At 40.1% G+C, this 19,668-nt stretch overlaps 1 protein-coding gene across 3 annotated transcripts in view; it reads right to left on the minus strand.

Annotated features, from left to right (window-relative positions):
- The window catches only part of PKHD1 (PKHD1 ciliary IPT domain containing fibrocystin/polyductin), a 267,993-nt gene that overhangs the window by 119,363 nt on the left and 128,962 nt on the right, over positions 1-19,668 (minus strand). For all 3 annotated transcript variants that reach the window (XM_064650787.1, XM_064650789.1, XM_064650788.1), the window contains 6 exons: positions 17,440-17,573; positions 12,577-12,689; positions 10,966-11,065; positions 9,681-9,815; positions 6,448-6,583; positions 4,946-5,192 (listed from right to left, as the gene is read on the minus strand). In XM_064650787.1, coding sequence (XP_064506857.1) covers positions 4,946-5,192; positions 6,448-6,583; positions 9,681-9,815; positions 10,966-11,065; positions 12,577-12,689; positions 17,440-17,573 — 865 coding nt within the window. The remainder of the gene's footprint in view (positions 1-4,945; positions 5,193-6,447; positions 6,584-9,680; positions 9,816-10,965; positions 11,066-12,576; positions 12,690-17,439; positions 17,574-19,668) is intronic.

The following is a 19,668-nucleotide window of genomic DNA, read 5'->3' on the forward strand; positions in this document are numbered from 1 at the left end:
TTAATCATGTTATGACAATTTTTTAATGAAAATTTGTTTTAATATTAATAGAGATTCATAGTTTCATGATAATATGGGTGGCGGTGGCATTTGGAGCAGCCGTATCTTGCCTGCAGCCATGCTGTGCTGTGCCATAACATAAGCTGTGCTTCAGACTACTCAATAACTTTCCCACATATAAATTTATAAAGACTTTTATAAGCTCCAATTACGTTTTTAAAAGACATAAAAACCCTCTTTAAAGGGTGCTTACGTGACACGTTAGTTTAACTTTCAACTGGACTTTGTGAAGAAGGGTTTTGTTACAGCAGTGCAAGCTTGGAGATGGACCCACATTTCCCTGGAAGTGGATGGGTGAAGCAGTTCAGGACAGAGAGTGACAAAAGGTTCAAGACAGTAGTTTTCTTAAATTTAAATATAGACTTCTAGTGTTTTTCTCAAACAAACCCTTTTATTCCCCCCAAACATATGTTCCGGGGGAAAAAAGTGTTAATAAACTATGTGCATTCTGGTAAATTAAAGAGCACAAAGGTAAAAAGTTAATTGCCCACATTGTAAACTCAGATAATTAAAGTGGTCTCAGACAAGCTTTTAACTTGCACCAACCAACCCTATCCCAGACAGCTCCCAGGCAGGGGATCTTTCCTAAAAGTTAGTCCTGATACAACATTCACTATGTCTTGGAGGCTGAGAAAGTTAATAACATGGCCATGGCCAAGCTTGGCCCATTGCCCTCAGGGTCAGGGAGTGATCTGAGGTTGCTGCAATAGAGGTTGTCATGCCAGGACTACCCTCTCAAAACCCATTGCCTTCTTCAGCCTTTAGGATTTTTGGAGTTGGAGTCCATCCCTGAAATTCAGAGGAAGAAAAAACGCACTATCTCAAGCTTCTCATGCTTTTTATTGAGTAGCACAGAGAATTGCACCACACTGGACCAAGGGAGAGAGCACAGGAGATGAGACTGTTTTACTGCTTTTGCCTGGGACATTTTCCTTTTACAGAGTAACTTCCTACCAAAATGAGGATGCTCTTGTGTCTTCGCTTTGGCCACATGATCATGGGTTCAGTCCTTAAGTCTTGGGCTCAGAGGCTTGTAATCTGTTTTTCACCCCTGGTTTGGTAGCACTCCACTTTTACTGACCACAGAGCTTATGATGAGTGGTAAGTACAACCAGCAAAGTGCAGATCTTACAGGTCACATATTCCAGGGACTACAGAGCACAACACAGGGATTTCTTCCAGACTGGTTTTTAATTCTTTTCTTATCAGAAAATAAAGAAGGCCAAGCAACAGTACTTTTATCCTTTTACTGAGATGAGATGAATCCAAGAAACTGTACTGCTAGGAATTTTTTCCTGTCACCCACCTGTCTTTATTCTCTCTGCTCAACCTCTGCCAATTGCTCCTAGTCATGTTTTGCTGTATTAATCCTGAAATATTCCCTTTTTATTGCAAACACTCTTCAAATACATCTGGATAAAATTCACTGATTCTCCTTCTTCTCCCACCCCCACATCCTCTGGTCATGCTGTGGATATTTTATTAATTGACTCTCACTCTTCATTCCCCCCAGCTCATTTTATTCCCATTCTGGTCCTTTACCAGGTCCATTTTGGAGCACTGAGCAGTCTCCCTGACTCACCACGCTTATTTAGCTGCCTGCTGACAGTCTTTCAACTTAATATGATAGTGATTTGGCTGCTGGGAGCTACTCAGGAGAGAGGATCTGGAAGCAGCACAGAGAGGATGCTCATGGTCTCTTGGGTTATTCTGTTAAGCACAGTCCTCAGGAGGACAGACTAACAGCTGGCTTCTGCTACTCACACTGCCAAATATCTTTGATGTTAGTCGACTCCCAGCTTATGCAGATGAATAATAAAGAAGGGAAATAAAGGATACTTGCTTCAAATAAAACCTTGATTGATAAGTCATCAGTATGATTAATCATAGAATGGTTTAGGCTGGAAGGGACCTGAAAGTTCACCTCGTTTCACCTCCCTGCCATGGGCAGGGTCACCTTCCAGTAGACCAGCTTGCTCAGAGCCCCATCCAACCTGGCCTTGAACACTTCCAGGGAAACTCTTATGCAATTTACTAGGAAGACAAAATTTAGATCAGGTTAACTCTTCCAGAATTAACAGCAATGGTGCAGATGAACTCCTACTTGTACTCACTCCTTACCCACATTTAGACGCCAGAGAAACAAGCTGCATTGAATACAGGAACTATCATAAATTTTTACATAGTCGCAGTATCCAAAAGGACTCAAATCATTCTACAGGCAATGTTGTGAGAAGCTCCATCTACCACTCAGCATCGACCCAAAGACTGGTAGTCCATTTCATCAGGGTAAACACAGACTTGAAAGGGAATTGATTTCCCTAAGACCTCATGGCTAACTAGTCCAGAAAAACATCTAGTACAGTTTTATTTTGCCTTGTACCCACTATCCTTTTTGTTAAATCAGAATGACTCCCAGCTCTTAATTTGTTGCAGAGTTTTGTTTTCATTATAAGAAAGAGTAATCACATGCAAAGCCTGCAGGTAGCTGAAAGCCTTACAGTTTTCTCCTTCAATGGAACAAGTGATTCTATTTTTTTTCCTATCTGGGAAGAGGTTTTTTTCCTCCTTCTTCTAAAACTTGAATTATGAGGCAGACATGAATAATTAACAGCCCTCTGACAGAGCACTTCAGCATTCCTGCTTGTATGCTATGAACCTGAAACAGCAAAAAAAAAAATGGATAATGGTTCAGACTTGTACTTCGAAAAGGAAGTGAAAAGCTGAGCAGGGAACTGGGAAGGGAAGATGAGCATGGGGAGGAAGGGAGGAGCAAGTCCAGCTTGGGGAGACAATGGACTGCTCCAAATTTCCCAAGCAATCAAATACTTTGGTGTGAGATGTCAGATCTGACACAGCATCTCCAGGAGGTCCTTGTCCTTCTGCCATGGAGTGACAAGCAATGGGAGATAGCACAGGACATTTTATATGGCACTGGACATCTCTCCATGGGCAAACAAATCAAGGATCCAGGTTTCCATCAGCTGTGATGGGACACATTGCCAGTGTCTATGTGGTGACCACACATGTTCTTCAGGCCAATATCTAACTTCATATGTCTTCAATCTGATTTGAATTCACTTATATTAAGTCTCTGGCTCACTTTACAAATCTTTCCAATAATTTTTCACTGCTGAGTAAGCTCTGAGAGCTATGTCACAGATTTACTGCAGTCCCTTTCACCCAAAAAGTGATTTGTTCATTTATTCGTTGTGTTCCTCTATCATGATTAAGACAACAAACAAATGGGTTCTCATTCATCACTTCCCTGGAGGTGTTCAAGGCCACGTTAAATGGAGCACTGAGCAATCTGGTCTAGTGAAAGGTGTACCTGCCCATGGCAGGGGGATTGGAAATAGGTGATTTTTAAAGTCCCTTCCAACCCAAACCATTCTGTGATTCGATGGTTTCCATTTACAAACACTGATAGTATCTATCCCAGCCTCTTGAAATCAAGTGAAAACTGGCATCTCAAATCTGGAAAAGCAACTACCTAGTTGTTAAAATAGTTCCGCCACTCACAATAACAAAAGTTTATTCTTGAGTTTCAAGTCTCCCTTGTACCACTGTCTGATCCCATCATGTTGGTGGGAAACCATAACTCTATAGATTGAAGCAGATTACTTTGGTTGTGAGTCTGAGTCAGTCTTCATAAATTTTAATGATCTGAATTGACTAAATTTAACTTGCAGCAAGCAAAAAACAGCAAAATGAAAGACCAGAAAGTCCTAATGAAGTCGGTAAGAAAGGCATGGCTGCAAGAGAGTGGCACAAACAGATCCACTGGAAAGTTTTCTTTCAATGAAATACATCACAACTTTTTTATATCTTCTGTACAATATAGTTGTTTATTGCATGAGAGCTGCATCCGTGAAACCGTAAAATGATTAATCCATTTTTACTAGAAAATATAATACATGAATCTGATAGATTTTAAAACTCATATAGCAGTGAAATCAGATGGCAAAGACTTTCTGGTTAAGACTTAAAGGGGATTGGAATTAGATGGTCTTTAAGGTCTGTTCCAACCCAAACCGTTCTATGATTCTGTGACCTCTCATTCTTTGGGAGTATTTGAGGAAATCTCTCAGAGTAAGTGTAAAAGGTAATACTTAATTAGACTTAAAGTCTAATTAAAACTTTATTTTTTTTAAGACTCTATCTCACTATCAGCTGAGAGGTTTCATTCACATTTTATAGGTCACCACTCAGAAAATCGTGGCAAATTTTCTGTTTGTCCACTGAATCTCTGACTGTCTGAGGCTTTGCTATTGATCTCACTTTGAGCATCAATCCCCAGCTCGACCTGAATTCTTATTTTGACAAAGGCCAGTTTCTATCCTCCTGGTAGCTTGAAGAGTGACAAAATAGCAATACACAACAGCCTCCTCTTAAAGGCCCACTTAGCACTGCCAGGATAGCCTCTGGACAGGAGCTATAAATAGGACACCAAGGTAAGCAAGATAAGCAGCTTGCTGAGAACATCAGAAAATAATCAAACTTGGGCAGATCATATATAACTTAGCAAATAAAATAAACCAAAGATTCTTTCCTGGAAACTATTCCATGCAATTTCACACAAGTTCCCTCTCAAAAACACAATGCCTACATCCAAATGACCAGCTGGGAATAGTTCTTCTGCTATCTCTCAAACCATGCCTGAGAATATCTGGATGAGAACAAGAAGACAGAACAAAAACAGTGACAGAGACCACATGGACAAAAAGCACGGACCAATGGATGCCACTGCTCAGGCTTTAGGCCCTTTAGGACGTAGCAGAGAGGGAGGAGTCCTGGGACTAAGTTCAGACCCTGAAGAAATCTCAGTATCAAACACAGCAAGCAACACTCCTGCCAACTTTTTGAAATTGGAATAATTACTTACAAATGAAGGGCCATACGGTGGAAAACAACGTCACTGCCACAAACACTGCCACCAGAAGCTTGACTGAAGTTGGCACTGGCTGTGCAAGATGCCCCAAGGATATCTGTGGAAGGCAGGAGGTGACTTCCTTCCTGTTCTGTGATGGAGCCGTCGAGATCCTCAAGGATGGCAGAGTGAGGGAAGGGGAAGGACACTTGGAAAGGTGAGTTGATAAAGGTCAGACGTTCAGCTCTCACTGTAAACCCACCTGTGGGCAACAAGCAGCATTTCAGGAAAAGAGAATGGTCACTTCACGTAATGGACCTGAAGATATCTCTGGAGGAAAAGAGACAAACTTCATTCCACCTTCACCTTGGAAAAATGTCTGATGAGTCAACGAGATGAGGAGATTCAGAAAAATAAATAGAGATGGTTGCAAGAATGGCTATTGCTGTGCCATGGCCAGGCCCATCCTGCCCAGTGCCCTCCCTGTGACTTGTGCTTACAGACTTGCCTGATCCAGCTGCTGCTCCTGGTCCTACCTGCACCTCCTCCAAACAGGCCCCACTGCCAAAAGTTACAGACCACAAAACAGTGATTTTGATAGATCACTTCTGCCTTTTCCTGAAGGCAAATTTTTTAGAGAGGAGGACTCTTTATGGGTGTGTAAATATACTTGACTCCTGTGCATATGCACAACACTGGGTAGAATAAATCCTTGGCTGAAAAGTGAGTCTGGAGGATTCTTTCACTACTGAAACACAGGTAGCTGCAAAAAGGATGAATATTTATGTGGGCTAAAGCACAGGAAGTTTTTGAACACACTAATATTTACAGAAATGTCAGAATATAATTGCCCCATGGACCATAACAAGTCAGCTTAAGCATGAGTGTTCATACACCACATGGGCTACTATCTAACTGTTCTATTCTCAGCTGTAACCTCTCTAAGCCAGATTTTACTATTCCTCCTGTCCTTTGATCTCACCTCCTGAAGACTTTTTCTCTGCTATGTTATTGTAGGGCAGTGTTCATTTATATATAAATATATTTAAGAGGTAATTGCAGTTGGAATATTCTTCAAAGAGCCTTTGAGTACCTCTTCAAAGCTCAAAAGGATGCTTAGTTTACACATTATCTCAGGCAAATTTACCTAAGGTTTAAGCTGGCCTGAGGTAGGATCTTGGTGAAATTCTGTGAGTTTGGTCATAGCTATTAAAGAAATCATCACTCTTGAAATTTTACCTCCCAAAATGAAGACGCAGAAACAAGGCAGTGTATAAAAACACTTTTCACTGAGAAAATTAAATCAGGGCAGAAGTAAAGCTACATTTGTCTTAAAATATATGTAGTATGTGGCTTCAACTAAGTGATGAAGGGAGATTGGAGAAAACCTGAAACCTCAACCCCTGGAGAGTAGAGAAGCTATCAATGGTTGTCTGAACTTCCAAACATATGAATCTGTAATGGGAGGAATCCAGGGACTGTGAAAATCCTGCTAAATAAATGTAAACCAGACTCACCCTGCCCTTGGTAGCAGCCAGAGCAAGTCTCAATTGCTGTGCAGGTGTTCACATCAAAGTTCCTGAAAGCCGTGTTGGAGATGAGGAGTTGGTATCTTTTGGGAGTTTTTAGTCCTGCTGACATACAGGTTCTCTCCTGAAATGAGGGAATGAAGAGAGCTGGGAAACATCACCGTGTGAATCACCGAATATTAGAATTCTTTGAGTTGGAAGAGACCGTAAATATTATCTCGTTCCAACCGCCTGCCACGGGCAGGGACACCTTCCAGTGGATCTGCTCCAAGCCTCATCCAACCTGACCTTGAACACTTCCAGGGATGGGGCATTCAGGACGCAGTAGCTGGGATGCAAGAATGTGATTGCCACGGTTGAGGGGTTTAAAGGACAGATATAAGCTGTTGTTTTGCAAATTCTGATAATTAACACCTGTTTCAATCACCATTTACAACGTGTGATAACATCACTTCCAAGGCGGATCGTTGCCCTTTGTCTGGGTTGTTGCATAGTAGATAAAGTTGGACATTTGAAGAGAATGGAAATTGCACATTCCCTGGGAAGAAAAAACCCACCTAAAAGGCACAGAGAGCAGATTTTTACAGCCTCTTTTACTTTACCCTTTCTTGTCCAGCAATTAGGAATTTTCCCTACTTTACAAAACTAATCATATCTAATTTCTATTCTAAGAAAAATCTGAGAGCTGAGATTCAAAAAGCCTTTTTTGTGCTTTGGGATGGAGGAAGCACTTAAGCCAGGCTCTCAGCAAAACTCTAGTTGACTTCAGGATCCATCAGAGCTACAAGATCTGGAAAGGAAGAGCAAAACCCACAAGTGGAAGAAATGTAATTGACAAACTAGATTTTTGGGTGTTTGTAGTAAAAGACTTGTAGAATAACTCTCAAAAGCTGTATAAGAGAATCAGTCAAAAAATCCACCCTATGTGGAAACATCCTCTTCAACTGAAAATGTAGAATGAAATGGACTTTTATAAATAGATTATTACTTCATTTAGTTTCTTTAAGACACAGTCGCTCCATCAGATTTTTTTATTCTGAGCCCAAGACATCTGGAGTGATGGTTCTGGTCCTTGGATCATCTTTTTCCAAACCACTGCTAAGCAGAAACCCCTGACTTCTGGTAACAAATTGCTTAGAAAATCTCTTATTTGTTTTTTGTTCACAATTCTGGTTCTTTCATCACACCTACCTTTCTATATTTTTTATTAATTGGTTTTATTTAGATAAATAGCAAATAGAATGGTGTGAGACAATAATTCCTCTCTAGTGTGTGTCACCTGTCTCAGAACTTCTGCTTTTCCCGTGAAGAAATGCTTCTCCTGAAATGGCTCCACAAAGACAATGAGTTGCTCTATGAAAGCATGGAAGAGGCTTGCTGGATGTCTAGGAATCAGCAAAAATCTTTCCCTTGGCCCTGAATTTAGCCCTGCCACTAATGTTTTAATTGGTCAAAGCCCCAATTTTTAAATGCCCTGATGTCTCCAGAAAACAATCTTGTTTTGAAGCCCTGCTGTCAAAAAGTGGAAGGGCTATAGCAGAGAGGAATATCCAAGGTTCCCATTAAATTAATGTCATAAAGTTTTAATTGATATTAAAGAGACATCATTATTAAAGGGAGAATTACATACATTAAGATGTAAATTATGACAAGGAGGCTCTTATCATGAGATAATCAAAGATAATCACCCCCCTGGGGTACTTCGAGAAACAAGGCACAGCTGAGCGCCTCTAAATCTCTTAACAAGTACAACACTGGAGTCCTTCCATAGATCCTGCAAAGCAAAAAACAAAGACACTCACCCTTTGGTGCCTGAGACAAATGCATTGGGACACTGCAAGGTTGGACAGGTGAAGCCAGGATTTTATCTGAACTACATATCTACAACAGACCTGCTATAGAGGTTTCCTTCTGTGAGCTTCTGAAGAAAACTCATTTAAAGTCCTTTTTCTGCCAGTCAAAAGGAAAATTAATTTAATAAACAGCAATAGAGAACTGAGCAAGGAAAAATAAAAAGACCTCAAAATCATGAACAAGCAGCTGTGGCCAGCTGTAACTAAAATTCCATTGTTATCCATGTTATTAATCTGTTAACAACCTGGTAGCACCCAAAGGACTTCATCCAGCTGCCTAAAGAAATAATGGAAGAAGATCATATTTACTGCATAAATAAAATTACATTTTTCACTCTCAAGCAAAAAAAAGTAACACTCTGTGTTCCAGGTGGACTAATGATGCTACAAGACAGCAGAGGAAACCAAAGTGTTGATCGGGATAGAAACCAAATCTGGTGTTCCCCCTCATAATTCTCAAATCACTACACTAAACCCCGTTGTGTATGGTTAAATGCTGTCTGTTTATTCCAGCAAAAAGAATACAGGAATATATGGGAATATATAGGAATTTCTGTTAAAAACCTTTGATTAAACAAAAATTGTGATTTTTCTCAGAAATTCATGTTCTGTGAAGTTCCAGGGTTTTTCTGAGAGTGTGCCAATCTTGGAAAAAAATATAAGGAGGGGAAAAATTAGCTCTTGTCTTGCTAATATCCTTCAGCTTCTTGGTTTTGTGATTTTGTTTTTACTTTTGAATGTTGTTTTATAAAGAATATACAGAATCATACATTACAATGTGAATTTTTAAATAGTTCTAAATTAAAATAGAAAAATCAGAGTCCTTGTTTCAAATTTGTTTTAAAAAAATCTTAAAAACGTCCATAATGAAACAAAAAGACGTTTGGGGAAAAAATCATACAACCATTGAATTGTTTAGGTTGGAAAAAACCTCCAAGGTTTTAAAGTCCAACCATTCCCCCAGCACTACCAAGGCCACCACTAACCCATGTCCCCAAGTACCACATCTGCACATCTTTTAAATTCCTCCAGGGATGAGGACTCCACTACTGCCCTGAGCAGCCTGGTCCAATGTTTGATAACCTTTTCAGTGAAAAAATTTTCCCTAATATCCAATTTAAACCTTCCCAGGCACAACATGAGGCCATTTCCACCTGTTCTGTCTCTTGTTACTTGGGAGAAGACACCAACACCCACAGTCTATTCTATTTACATACATTTATTTACATCTATTATATTTACATACAATCTATTTAAAACCCAAGATTTACCAAGGCTGCCATGGAGCATGGGCTGTTCTGCAGCCTTTTCTTATTTCTCCAATTTCCCATTTGAAGGGAACATCAAAATCATTCCTGCAGAGCTCACCTTTTGCCCAGTGTGTCCAATTAAAACACTGTCAGACACAGAGGTGTTTCCCAGGCTCTCCACGATGTCAATGCCAAAGTCTTTGCAAGAAGAAATCCAGAAATGTTGGAGTTCAAGATTCCTGCTACTGAAAATCTATATAAAAGGAAAATAAAGGAATAATCATCATCATCAAATCATAGAATGGTTTATGTTGGAAAGGACATGAAAAATTCTATGGTTCCAACCCCCTACCACGGTCAGGGACACCTTCTACTATCTCAGGTTGCTCCAAGCCCCACCCAACCTGGCCTTGAACATTTCCAGAGATGGGGCACCTAAAAGAAAGAAAACTGTTTCTGGAGGGAGCCCATGGAAAGATGCAGAATAAACTTAATTATCCATGTATTCTCAGTCAGTCACATACAAAGAAATTACAAGTTAGGCAGAGAAAATAAACAAATAAAAAATTCCTGCAAAACAACCTTTTAGTTCTGTTTTTTTTTATACTAACAAGCTTTTCCAGAAAGAAGACACACTAATTAAAAAAAATTCACACTGAAAAACAGCAGACCTTCAGAGTGATAGGATGGGTGAAGCTAAAAAACATGATTTACAGAGCACCACATACAAACTGTTCAGGTCATCAGACAGGGGCTTAAGAGGATCATGAGATCTAAATTTTATGTGTGGGAAGAAAGCATCAGATAATAATGAGTGATGTGGGGTTTTTGTAATCAGATTAATTAATAATGAACTGTAATAGCTGGAGAATGAATTTAGACAAATTCAAATAAATGAAAAACGCAAATTTTTAATAAGAATGAAAAAAATCCCCTGGAAACCATCAGGCCTATGAAGGTATCAGATCTTTTACCAACTGCAGTCTTCAAGAATAGCTCAGATCCACTCAGAATGTTTTTTTTGGCAACATCATCTAGTGAAAGGTGTCCCTGCCCAAGGCAGGGGGGTTGGAACTAGATGGCCTTTAAGGTCCCTTCCAACCCAAACCATTCTATGGTTCCATGTTTATAGTGCAGACAGATGTTAGGTGGTTACAGAGAACACCAGCTGCTGGTGAAAGGAGCACTGATTCTGCACTGAAGCTGTAAAAAGAATTCACACAAATCATATTTCTGACTTTTTCATTAAAACAGGAGCCTCCAGATGAGAAACTTGAACATACAGGTGCAAGAGCTTTACTGTCTGTGACTTATTTGCAGCCCCAAAGATTTGCAGCCCAGTGTAGAGGTGAGATACCTGGAAAGATCCTAGGCATCCCAGAGGGCAGTCAGGACAAACATACCTGTGCTCCCCCTTGGCAGCTCCAAGCTGTGAAGTTGTTGAACTGAACAGGTCTGTTTAAGCTGTCTGGCAGATATTCTGGGTACACCAGCAATCCATACCTGTTTAGGAAAGAAAGCAATGGAGACTGATTCTTTACAGTGCATGTATTGGTGAGCAGATTTTTCTATTCATCATTTAGATATCTAAAATGTTAAATCTGTAACAGTTGTCTCATGAGACTTTATCATTTAACCCCAAATCAGAGATCGGTGGATAACACTACTTATTTTAGGCATCTAACCATGCCAGTGAGCATATTTAAAATTTCTTTTCATGCATTTTCAGAATTAGCCACAGCAGGGCTAACAAGTGTGCAGTTTCACTGAAAGATGACATCCCCACCTTGCTTATGAGTTTTCAGCATCACCTTCAGATAAGCCTGATATGAGTTTGGAGAGATAAGGCTTTTCCTTATCTTGTATTCAGTCAACTTGGAGTACAGCCCAAATGTACGTGTTCCTGAATCCTGCCCTTGGTTTGACTTTCTCAGAGATTTTAAATCCAGATTAATATCCAGATTTCCTCAAAATTCAGGTCACTCTATCCACTGATTTTCAGTATAATATTTTTTAATATAGTTTCTGTTTTAGGGAAGTACAGGCAAAAGCTCTTTTGAATAGTCATTCCTGCATACTATAGGAACAGTTGTCACATGAAATGTCATAGAATCATGGAATCACGGTATAGTTTGGGTTGGAAGGGACCTTAAAAATCACGTGGTGCCAACCCCCTGCCATGGGCAGGGACACCTTCCACTATCCCAGATTGCTCCAAGCCCCATCCAACCTGGCCTGGAATACTTCCAGGGATGGGGAAGCCACAGCTTCTCTGGGAAACCTGTGCCAGGGCCTCCCCACCCTCACAGGGAAGAAATTCTTCCTGATATCTAATCTAAATCTAAGTGTGTAAGAAAGAAATTGTGTATCTGTTCTCCTGCAGCCACTCTCTTCTCAAAATTCCTGGTAGACATAGAAAGCGAGCTTTCAATTCAACACATCATCTAATGCTTCAGTGCTTTGCTGTTGATGAGGAAATGTGTTAAATGTGGCACCTTAAATTACCTTGGGACTAGTTAAACAAGGGGGTTAAGTAGAGGAGCTTCTTAACAGCACAGGGAATTCCTGCAAGTTAACAAACAGGGCTTGTGAATGATGAAGAAAAGACAAGGAAGCAAAGTAAAGAAGTGGCTGTCCAGTCCCTGGAAGTGTCCAAGGCCACCTTGGATGGGGCTCAGAGCAACCTGGTCTAACGGAAGGTGTCCCTACCCATGGCAGGGGGTTGGAACCAGATGCTCTTTAAGCATCTTCCAACCCAAATCATTCTATGATTCTATGACTGTATTTAAACTAAAAGGAAACCAGAAAAACAGCCCCAAGCACATCCCCGACAAACAGTGATCCTGCCCTGCTGCAGATAACTCTGCTTACAAGGGAGTAGGACCTGAAAGGGAGCACAACTGGGGGAAAAGTTCTGAAAAGAGGGGCAAGGCATTTTCTGCCCACCACTGCAATTTTAGTTGTCACAACCATTCACTGAAGGAAAACCTCTTTAATCAAAAATCCCCAAGTACCTTGTGCAGGAGTGAGCTGTGTTCTCACTGAAGGACAGGAGAGGCACTTCGGATGGTCCCTCAGGAGACAAATGAAAGAAATAGCCATACCCAGCACCACACACTGTGTTACCCTGTAGAGAAAAATATGTAACTCTGAAAATATATTACCACAGATTTCTGGAAAAAAAAAAAATCACGTGGCCTAAAAAAACCCTAAATTAAAATCTCAGCTGAAGTCCATTCAAATTCTGGTAAGCATGGCTGGTGAAAGTCTTAAAAAAACTGTTTAAAGCCAGACAACAAGGGTTGGCCAAGTAACAGAGACAAATGACAGAAAAAAAGTGTTGTCACAATTCTTAAAAAAGTAGGTAAGAATAAAATGGGTGGAAAACTTACACTTAAAAATTCCTTTCTATAAAAGATGGAAATGTCGTGAAGGAAAGGTAAATCAAAAACTATTCAGTTTATTGATTTCCTTCTCGATCTGAATCTTTCTCCTGTCTCACAAAGCAAACACAGGGTAAGGAAATATTTGCATTGAAAAAGGGATGCTACTAAAAGTCAAGAGAAAGCAGAGAACATCAGGATATGTCCGTGGCTGAACAATTAAACTTGGTTACACTTGTGGTAAATTATGTGGTTTGAATTATTTTTAACAGGGTAAGTGAATAACCATGGGAAGATGTGCTGTAAGTTGTTATTTAATATCTCTTAATTAAGAAACTAAAGAGTTACATTTTTATATTATTGCAAGGGGCAAAAATGAGTGAACATAAGGTCCAACTGGCCTTAAAATTAGGAGTTTGGTACTTACAGATTGTGTAGCAAGTGGGTTGTGTGGGTTAAATTTAGTGGGTTCTGAGCTTTTCTACTCCAGGGCAAAAAACCTGCTGTTGCCTGTTTAGTTTGGAGATCAGCCAAATCCAGCTGGTTGTGGATGGTGTCCATATAACAATGTTTTCATGTGTGCACCTGTGCAGAATCCCTCTCACCCGCCTTGCATGTGTAAAAATTTGATGCTGAAGTCCACCCTGGTAAACTTAGGCTCCCTTTCTCAGAAAAAAATAAGGCATAGACATGTCCAGAAGGCAACTCTCCTATCCTCAGACAAGATTAATTGCTCTCTGGAGCTGTCTTGCTCACTAAGATAACCTTTCTTGCAGCTGTAAGAGGAGCTTGTTCTCTAAGATCAGGACTGACACCCACCACCACCATTCATAGGTCACTGGACACTGTTAAAACACTAATGACTTTTTAGTCCCTGATGGTCCAAATCAAAGCTGAGCCTGACGACCTTGAGGTGAAACCCTCCATATACCAATTACTTTCTTCTGACCCATCCAAGTGCGTTCCCTGAAGTCCTGATCCCTGACATCTGTCAAGGAACAAAGTACCCAGACCCAAAGCTCTGCTTTCTCTATCCCCAGGTACAACTGCTGCTCTTTCTGAAAAGTGCAGCCACAGACCCTTTTCCTTTAACAAAATACTTCTGCAGTCCGGTCACATCATCCCCAGGATCTTTTACTTGAGACTCCAATCGTGCGTTCTACACATGATTCATAAGGAGAAGGGAAAAAAAAAAAAACCTGCATATTTATTCAGCCAGCCAGTGGCTGGAGGGCAGGGGTTTTAGGCAAGCAGGGAATTTTGTGTGGAAATCAATTCTTTGTGGAAAGTCAGTATATTACGAATGTCCGTGCAACCAAAATTCCGGAGAGAAATTACCTCCCTGAGCATGGCAAACACCTGGAGCTGTGCACGGCAAGTCAGTAAAATCGAGTGGCTGACATTTTAAGTGTCTCTTAACCTCACAACTCTGCTGGTGTAAATATTTCATGAGTTTCTTTCAGATGGCTGGGACTCAAACTGTTGACTTTAAAGATTAAAATTAAAGCTCTGGACAGCAGGCCCAGCACTGCTACCCCAGTTTAAGAACCCGGTAGTGGGCCCAGTGTGCACCCACCTTGCAGGAAACGTTTTGGAAAAGGTCTCAGTTGGGATGAAATGGTGAAAAACAATGGTATGGTGGAGAATGGCTGGGTGGGGTGACGCTGGGGAACAAATGCATTTGCCAGCAGTGAAATCAGTCACTTTTACCAACAGTGACCATCAGTCACTCCTCTGACACAGAGACAGGGGCTGAGATCCACCCTGTTCATTCACTGGAGCTGTTTCCCACTCCTCAGCATCACGGTAAGAAAGGAAAGGGAGGATCCTGCTGAATTTCTCAAGCCTAGTCTGTACCTTGTTACGCATGAGCTCTCCATGCTGGCTCTAGGATTTCAGGGCACTGAAAATATTTATTGGGATTTACTACAAAAAGTTTAAGACTCACTGGGCCCAAGAGACCCAAGAGAAAAAAATATAAACCTACTTTTAAAGTTGCTTTTCCTGCACACAAAAACAAAACTAGGGACATAGGGCAGAAGTTTCAGTGACAAAAGAGGCAATATCCCAGAGGGGCATCTTCAGTTCCTTGTGCTGACAGCATTTAAAAGAAAAGAAACAAACTGTTAATGAAATTGTCAATGACACTAAAAAGTGATAACCTGGGCTCACACACTGTATTTAAAAAAATATTATACTAACGTTGTAATAATCACTTTGCACTCATACTGTCCAAGTATAAAATTTTATCTAACAGCCTGATTCAGCAATGCACTTAAGAGCTTAAGTCAAATGGAAACCAGAGGGATTTGGGTCTCCAAATGTCTTTGTAGGCTCAGGTTTGAGTGACTGCTCTGTCCCAATTTCCACACCGTTTAGGACACCACTGATTTTCAAGGAAATTTAAGCTCTTCAGCCACCGATGCAAATTTAGGCTCCCAAGTAAATTGAGTAGTTATGAAAATATTATTGCAGGTCTCACTGTGGAAAAGCTTAACCCATCATGCACAGAAGATGTAACACTGTAGGCCTAGAGCTCCCTGCTTATCTTAGCTGTAGTCTTTGCTTTAGGGATTGCAGCCCCCAAGTTTAAAACCAGTAATTGAAAGATGGAAATCTGAAGATTAAAAAAAAAAACAAAACACACCACCACCAACAACAAACAAACAAACAAAAAACCCCACCAAGAAACAGAAAGACTGACAAATACCTAGAATTAAAATCTAAAAGGGGAAATTTTTCATGTCCTGGCCTGGAAATCAGGCAGCAGGAAGATGAGTCTTTCCCATGACATTCTTCAGATTTCCCCATTAAATTGTGCTGGACCACCATCCCCTGAATTTAGTGATTATTATTGTGCTAAGGAAAAGTCCACAGTTGTTTTGCTTGGGAGAAATGTGACTTTTTCTCTTAATATCTGTGTACTTCTATGTCTTCCAGAGCTCTGCTTGGTTCTGTCACACAGGAAGTGCAGCTAATAACAATTTTAAGCTGGGCAACTTCATATTTTTCTTTTGCTGCTGCAACACCTCAAATATCCCACTCTAAGAGACTGTTTATGACAAGGGTTATCAACAACCCTTCCAGGGCCATCTGCTGCTCCACCTTGAGCTCTGGAGAGCAGACTGAACCCCCTGATGTTTGGGTACACAGCCCAAACAGACGCGGCTTTGGGCATCTCTGTGAAGACACGAAAACTGGGAGGGCTAAATAAATGTGCTGAAAATCCACCACAGTCAGTTCACACATCCCCACAGAGGCAATTGCAGCAAACCTTTTCAAAAGCTGAGCCACTGGCAATGGAGTCAACGCTCCAGGGTAAGTCAGTGCACGACAGTACAAAACTGTGTTTAATGAAGGTGAAATTCATAAGATCCTGCCTAGTTGTTGTACTTTTTAGCCACATCTGATGGTCTTAAAAATGATAAATATGCCCTTGAGGGAATTGCAGAAAAGTCCTCTCCTTCTTCATAACTACTGCTGTCCTTATAATAACATAGGAAATGTGTTGGTCTCTTTTTCACCTTCAAATTTAGGTGCAACTCTTTCCCTGTGGAGTAGAAGCCCAGGGGGTGATTAGGTCTTCACATACAGTTAGTATTTGGTTTGGTTACTGGAGGTTAACAATGGAACAGGTTAGAATAGTTTTTTAAATTAAAATATGCATTTGTCACTACTGAAAGTGTGGTAAGAAAGGTCAGTTTCAGTGAAATTCCAGGCTTAAAAATAGTTGGGAAGGAAAAGTGGTTTGAAGTTTCTGAAAATTAAATTTTTTCTTCCGTGGAAGACTTAAAAGTGACTCTTTATTCTAAAATGCAAGACCAAAAAAAAGTATAAACTAAGAGAAAGCATCAGAGAACTAGTGAATAAAAAGATTTTTACTGAGCTCAGCTTTTTGATATGAGGACTGTTACTCTGTTAGCTCTTTAAAAGTTCAGTGTTTTATTACTATTGAATAGAGAAGGTTCATTTCTTTTAAAATCAATGTCATTTTCATAGGACAGGGAATACATTCTTCTCACCCTCGAATGCAAATGTACATACAATGTAATTTTAAATCCAGACAGAGATACATTTGATATTGCTCCATTTTAGTGTGTTTGTCATCAGTCTATTAAAATTGAGATTTTTTTATATATATAATGACAGAAATAGGAAACAATTCTCGAGAAGCTGAGCCTACACTTTTTTCCAAGTTTTCTGAATCCGTATTAGAAAATAAACAACTTTTTAAAGTATCTCAGTATGAATGATCTCACTGTAATATTTCATTCCATGCAAATGCAGAAAAATTTTGAGTAATAAATTTGCCCATGAACATAATTTATATTGTAATATGCACTTGTTTCAATATCCCATCAGAAGCACAGGTTCTGACAGCTCAGCCACGAAGCAAATATTGTGTATATGATCTCCCAGATAAATGAAGCTCTGCATCTTTCTGATATCTTTGATTAGAAGGGAAATGTTCTATCTTGTACCTGAACTTCTCACCTTAATGTAATTGGCAGGAGCCCTGATATAAATCCCTGCTGGTGACAGTGTCTCAATGTTGGATAAACCATCAGTTCCAGAAAGGCCAATCACTAGGTTGTTACTGACTCTGTTCCCCTCTTCCAGTCCTTCACCTTTAAAAGAAAAAAAAAAAAAAAAAAAGAAGGGAAAAAAGATAAGGAAAGTAAAGAAGAAAAAATAAAGGAAAAACAAGAAAAAAAAAAAAAAAAAGAAAAAATTAACATAAATGTACATATAGATAGAACCTCCCTATCGTCATGATTCTGCATTTCAATACACACAAGTCCAGGTGTTACACTCACGTATATTTACCACACTAGGTGTTATATGTGAATATATCACCGGCCATGTCTACTCTATTGTAAGCTTATGCTGAAAACAAATAATATATATGTTATAAAGCAGATTTACAGCTGGGAAAAAGAGAGATTCAGAGTGGGAAAGGGGCTCACCTCTGCACAGGCATGCTCCTGGCAGTACTAGGGCTCAAAGTCTGCTCTATCTCCTGTGTTTCCATTCACTCCCCTACTTACATGTAAGAAAATTTCTAAATATACTTAAAAACACCTGGTGGAACTCTACACAAAAGGGGAGCATTGCCCCCCTAAGCAATGGAGTATGAGAAGAAAGAGGGAGAAATCAATCACCCAATTGATCAGACAACTCAGACTCGTGGGGTGCCTCAGATCTAGTAACAGTATTGAAGTAGGAAAAAGAAAACAAAAGAAATATGTTTTTAAACTACACCTTAAAGAAATGGGCCACCCAACAGCAAAAAGTGGACAGTCTTTGACAAGATAAGACTTTGACAAATCTTGGACAGACTTTGGACAAGTCAAGTCCAAGTAAGGATAGAATCACATAATGACAGAACACATCAATAGAATAAGAGAAAATGGACTCAAGTTGCACCAGGGGAGGTTTAGATTGGATATTAAGAATAATTTCTTCATTGAAAGGGTGGTTCAAATATTGGAATGGGCTGCCCAGGGAAGTGGTGGAGTCACCATTCCTGGAGGTGTTCAAAAAACATGTGGATGTGGCACTTGGGGAAAGATTTAGTTGTGGACTTGGCACTGCTGGGGTAATATTTGAACTGGATGTCAAAGGTCTTTTCCAGTCTTAACGGTTCTATAATTCTATGATCAGCATACGATCTCCTGCTCTGGTCTTTTGGAATAAATGGAACATCTCTATTTGTGTCACATTAGGAACAAATTACATCTATTTAGTTTATTAGTAAACATAAACTATTATTTTCATCTATATCTGCTCAAGTTCTGTTCCAAATACAGATCCCTTCCCCAATGATTACTACCCGTAGCATAAACCACTTCACAGGAATATCTACATCCTTTGATTTTGGGGATGGCACTAATCACTTTTAGCCTTCCCTCAGTCTTTTGAGCCTTTCTCAACTTTTTGGAACAGGATCTATTTAGGAAATATCTCTTTTCCAGGCTGTATTTACCACAAACCATCTCACTACCAGAGCACGAACAGCATAAAGCAGTTCTTTTGACATCCATACAAGTTTTTGAGGTGCCTTAAAAGGTTTTGGCTTTCAAGCTGAGACCTGGTGTGCCAATAATTTTAAGCCCAGAGCGACTTTTTATGACTGTCTTGCAAACCCCCTGAAAATAAGGGTTTTAAATGAAACCGGTGAGAGAGTCCAGTTCAGGACCTGTAAAGAGGCAGTTATAATAAATATTCCTTCACAGGCAACAAAATGATACATAAATTCATCCAGCAGACCCTCTGGAGCTGCTGACAGTGAAGTCATTAAAGACATCTTGGGGATAAAGTGTATTCAGGCTGAAACTTCAGCTCAGCCCAGAGTCCTTTAACTCCAACACATGTCCCAGCACGAGTGAGCCAAGGGATGCCAGCAGGTTGGAGATCTTGTTCTGCTTCCCCAAGGCTGCAAGGATTCTGTACATCACCTTGAGCATCTCTCTGAGCCAGCTCTCTTCATCCACAAGATGTGTATAATCACTCTCAGTTTATAGTCTCCTCTGTTTAAATTGTGATCTATGGCTTCTCATTATGTTTATACACAGCACCCACCACAGGGACTCGCTGTGTGTGTGGAACTGCAGGATCAGGACTAAAGGCTTTTTTTCCCTCCTCTGTTTATCTTAAAATTGGTCATTTTTTCACATCTCTCATGGAAAATGAAAATCGAGCTCTATCTTTAGGTATTCAGGC

The sequence above is a fragment of the Pseudopipra pipra genome, chromosome 3, assembly GCF_036250125.1.
Source record: "Pseudopipra pipra isolate bDixPip1 chromosome 3, bDixPip1.hap1, whole genome shotgun sequence".
Taxonomy (NCBI): domain Eukaryota; kingdom Metazoa; phylum Chordata; class Aves; order Passeriformes; family Pipridae; genus Pseudopipra; species Pseudopipra pipra.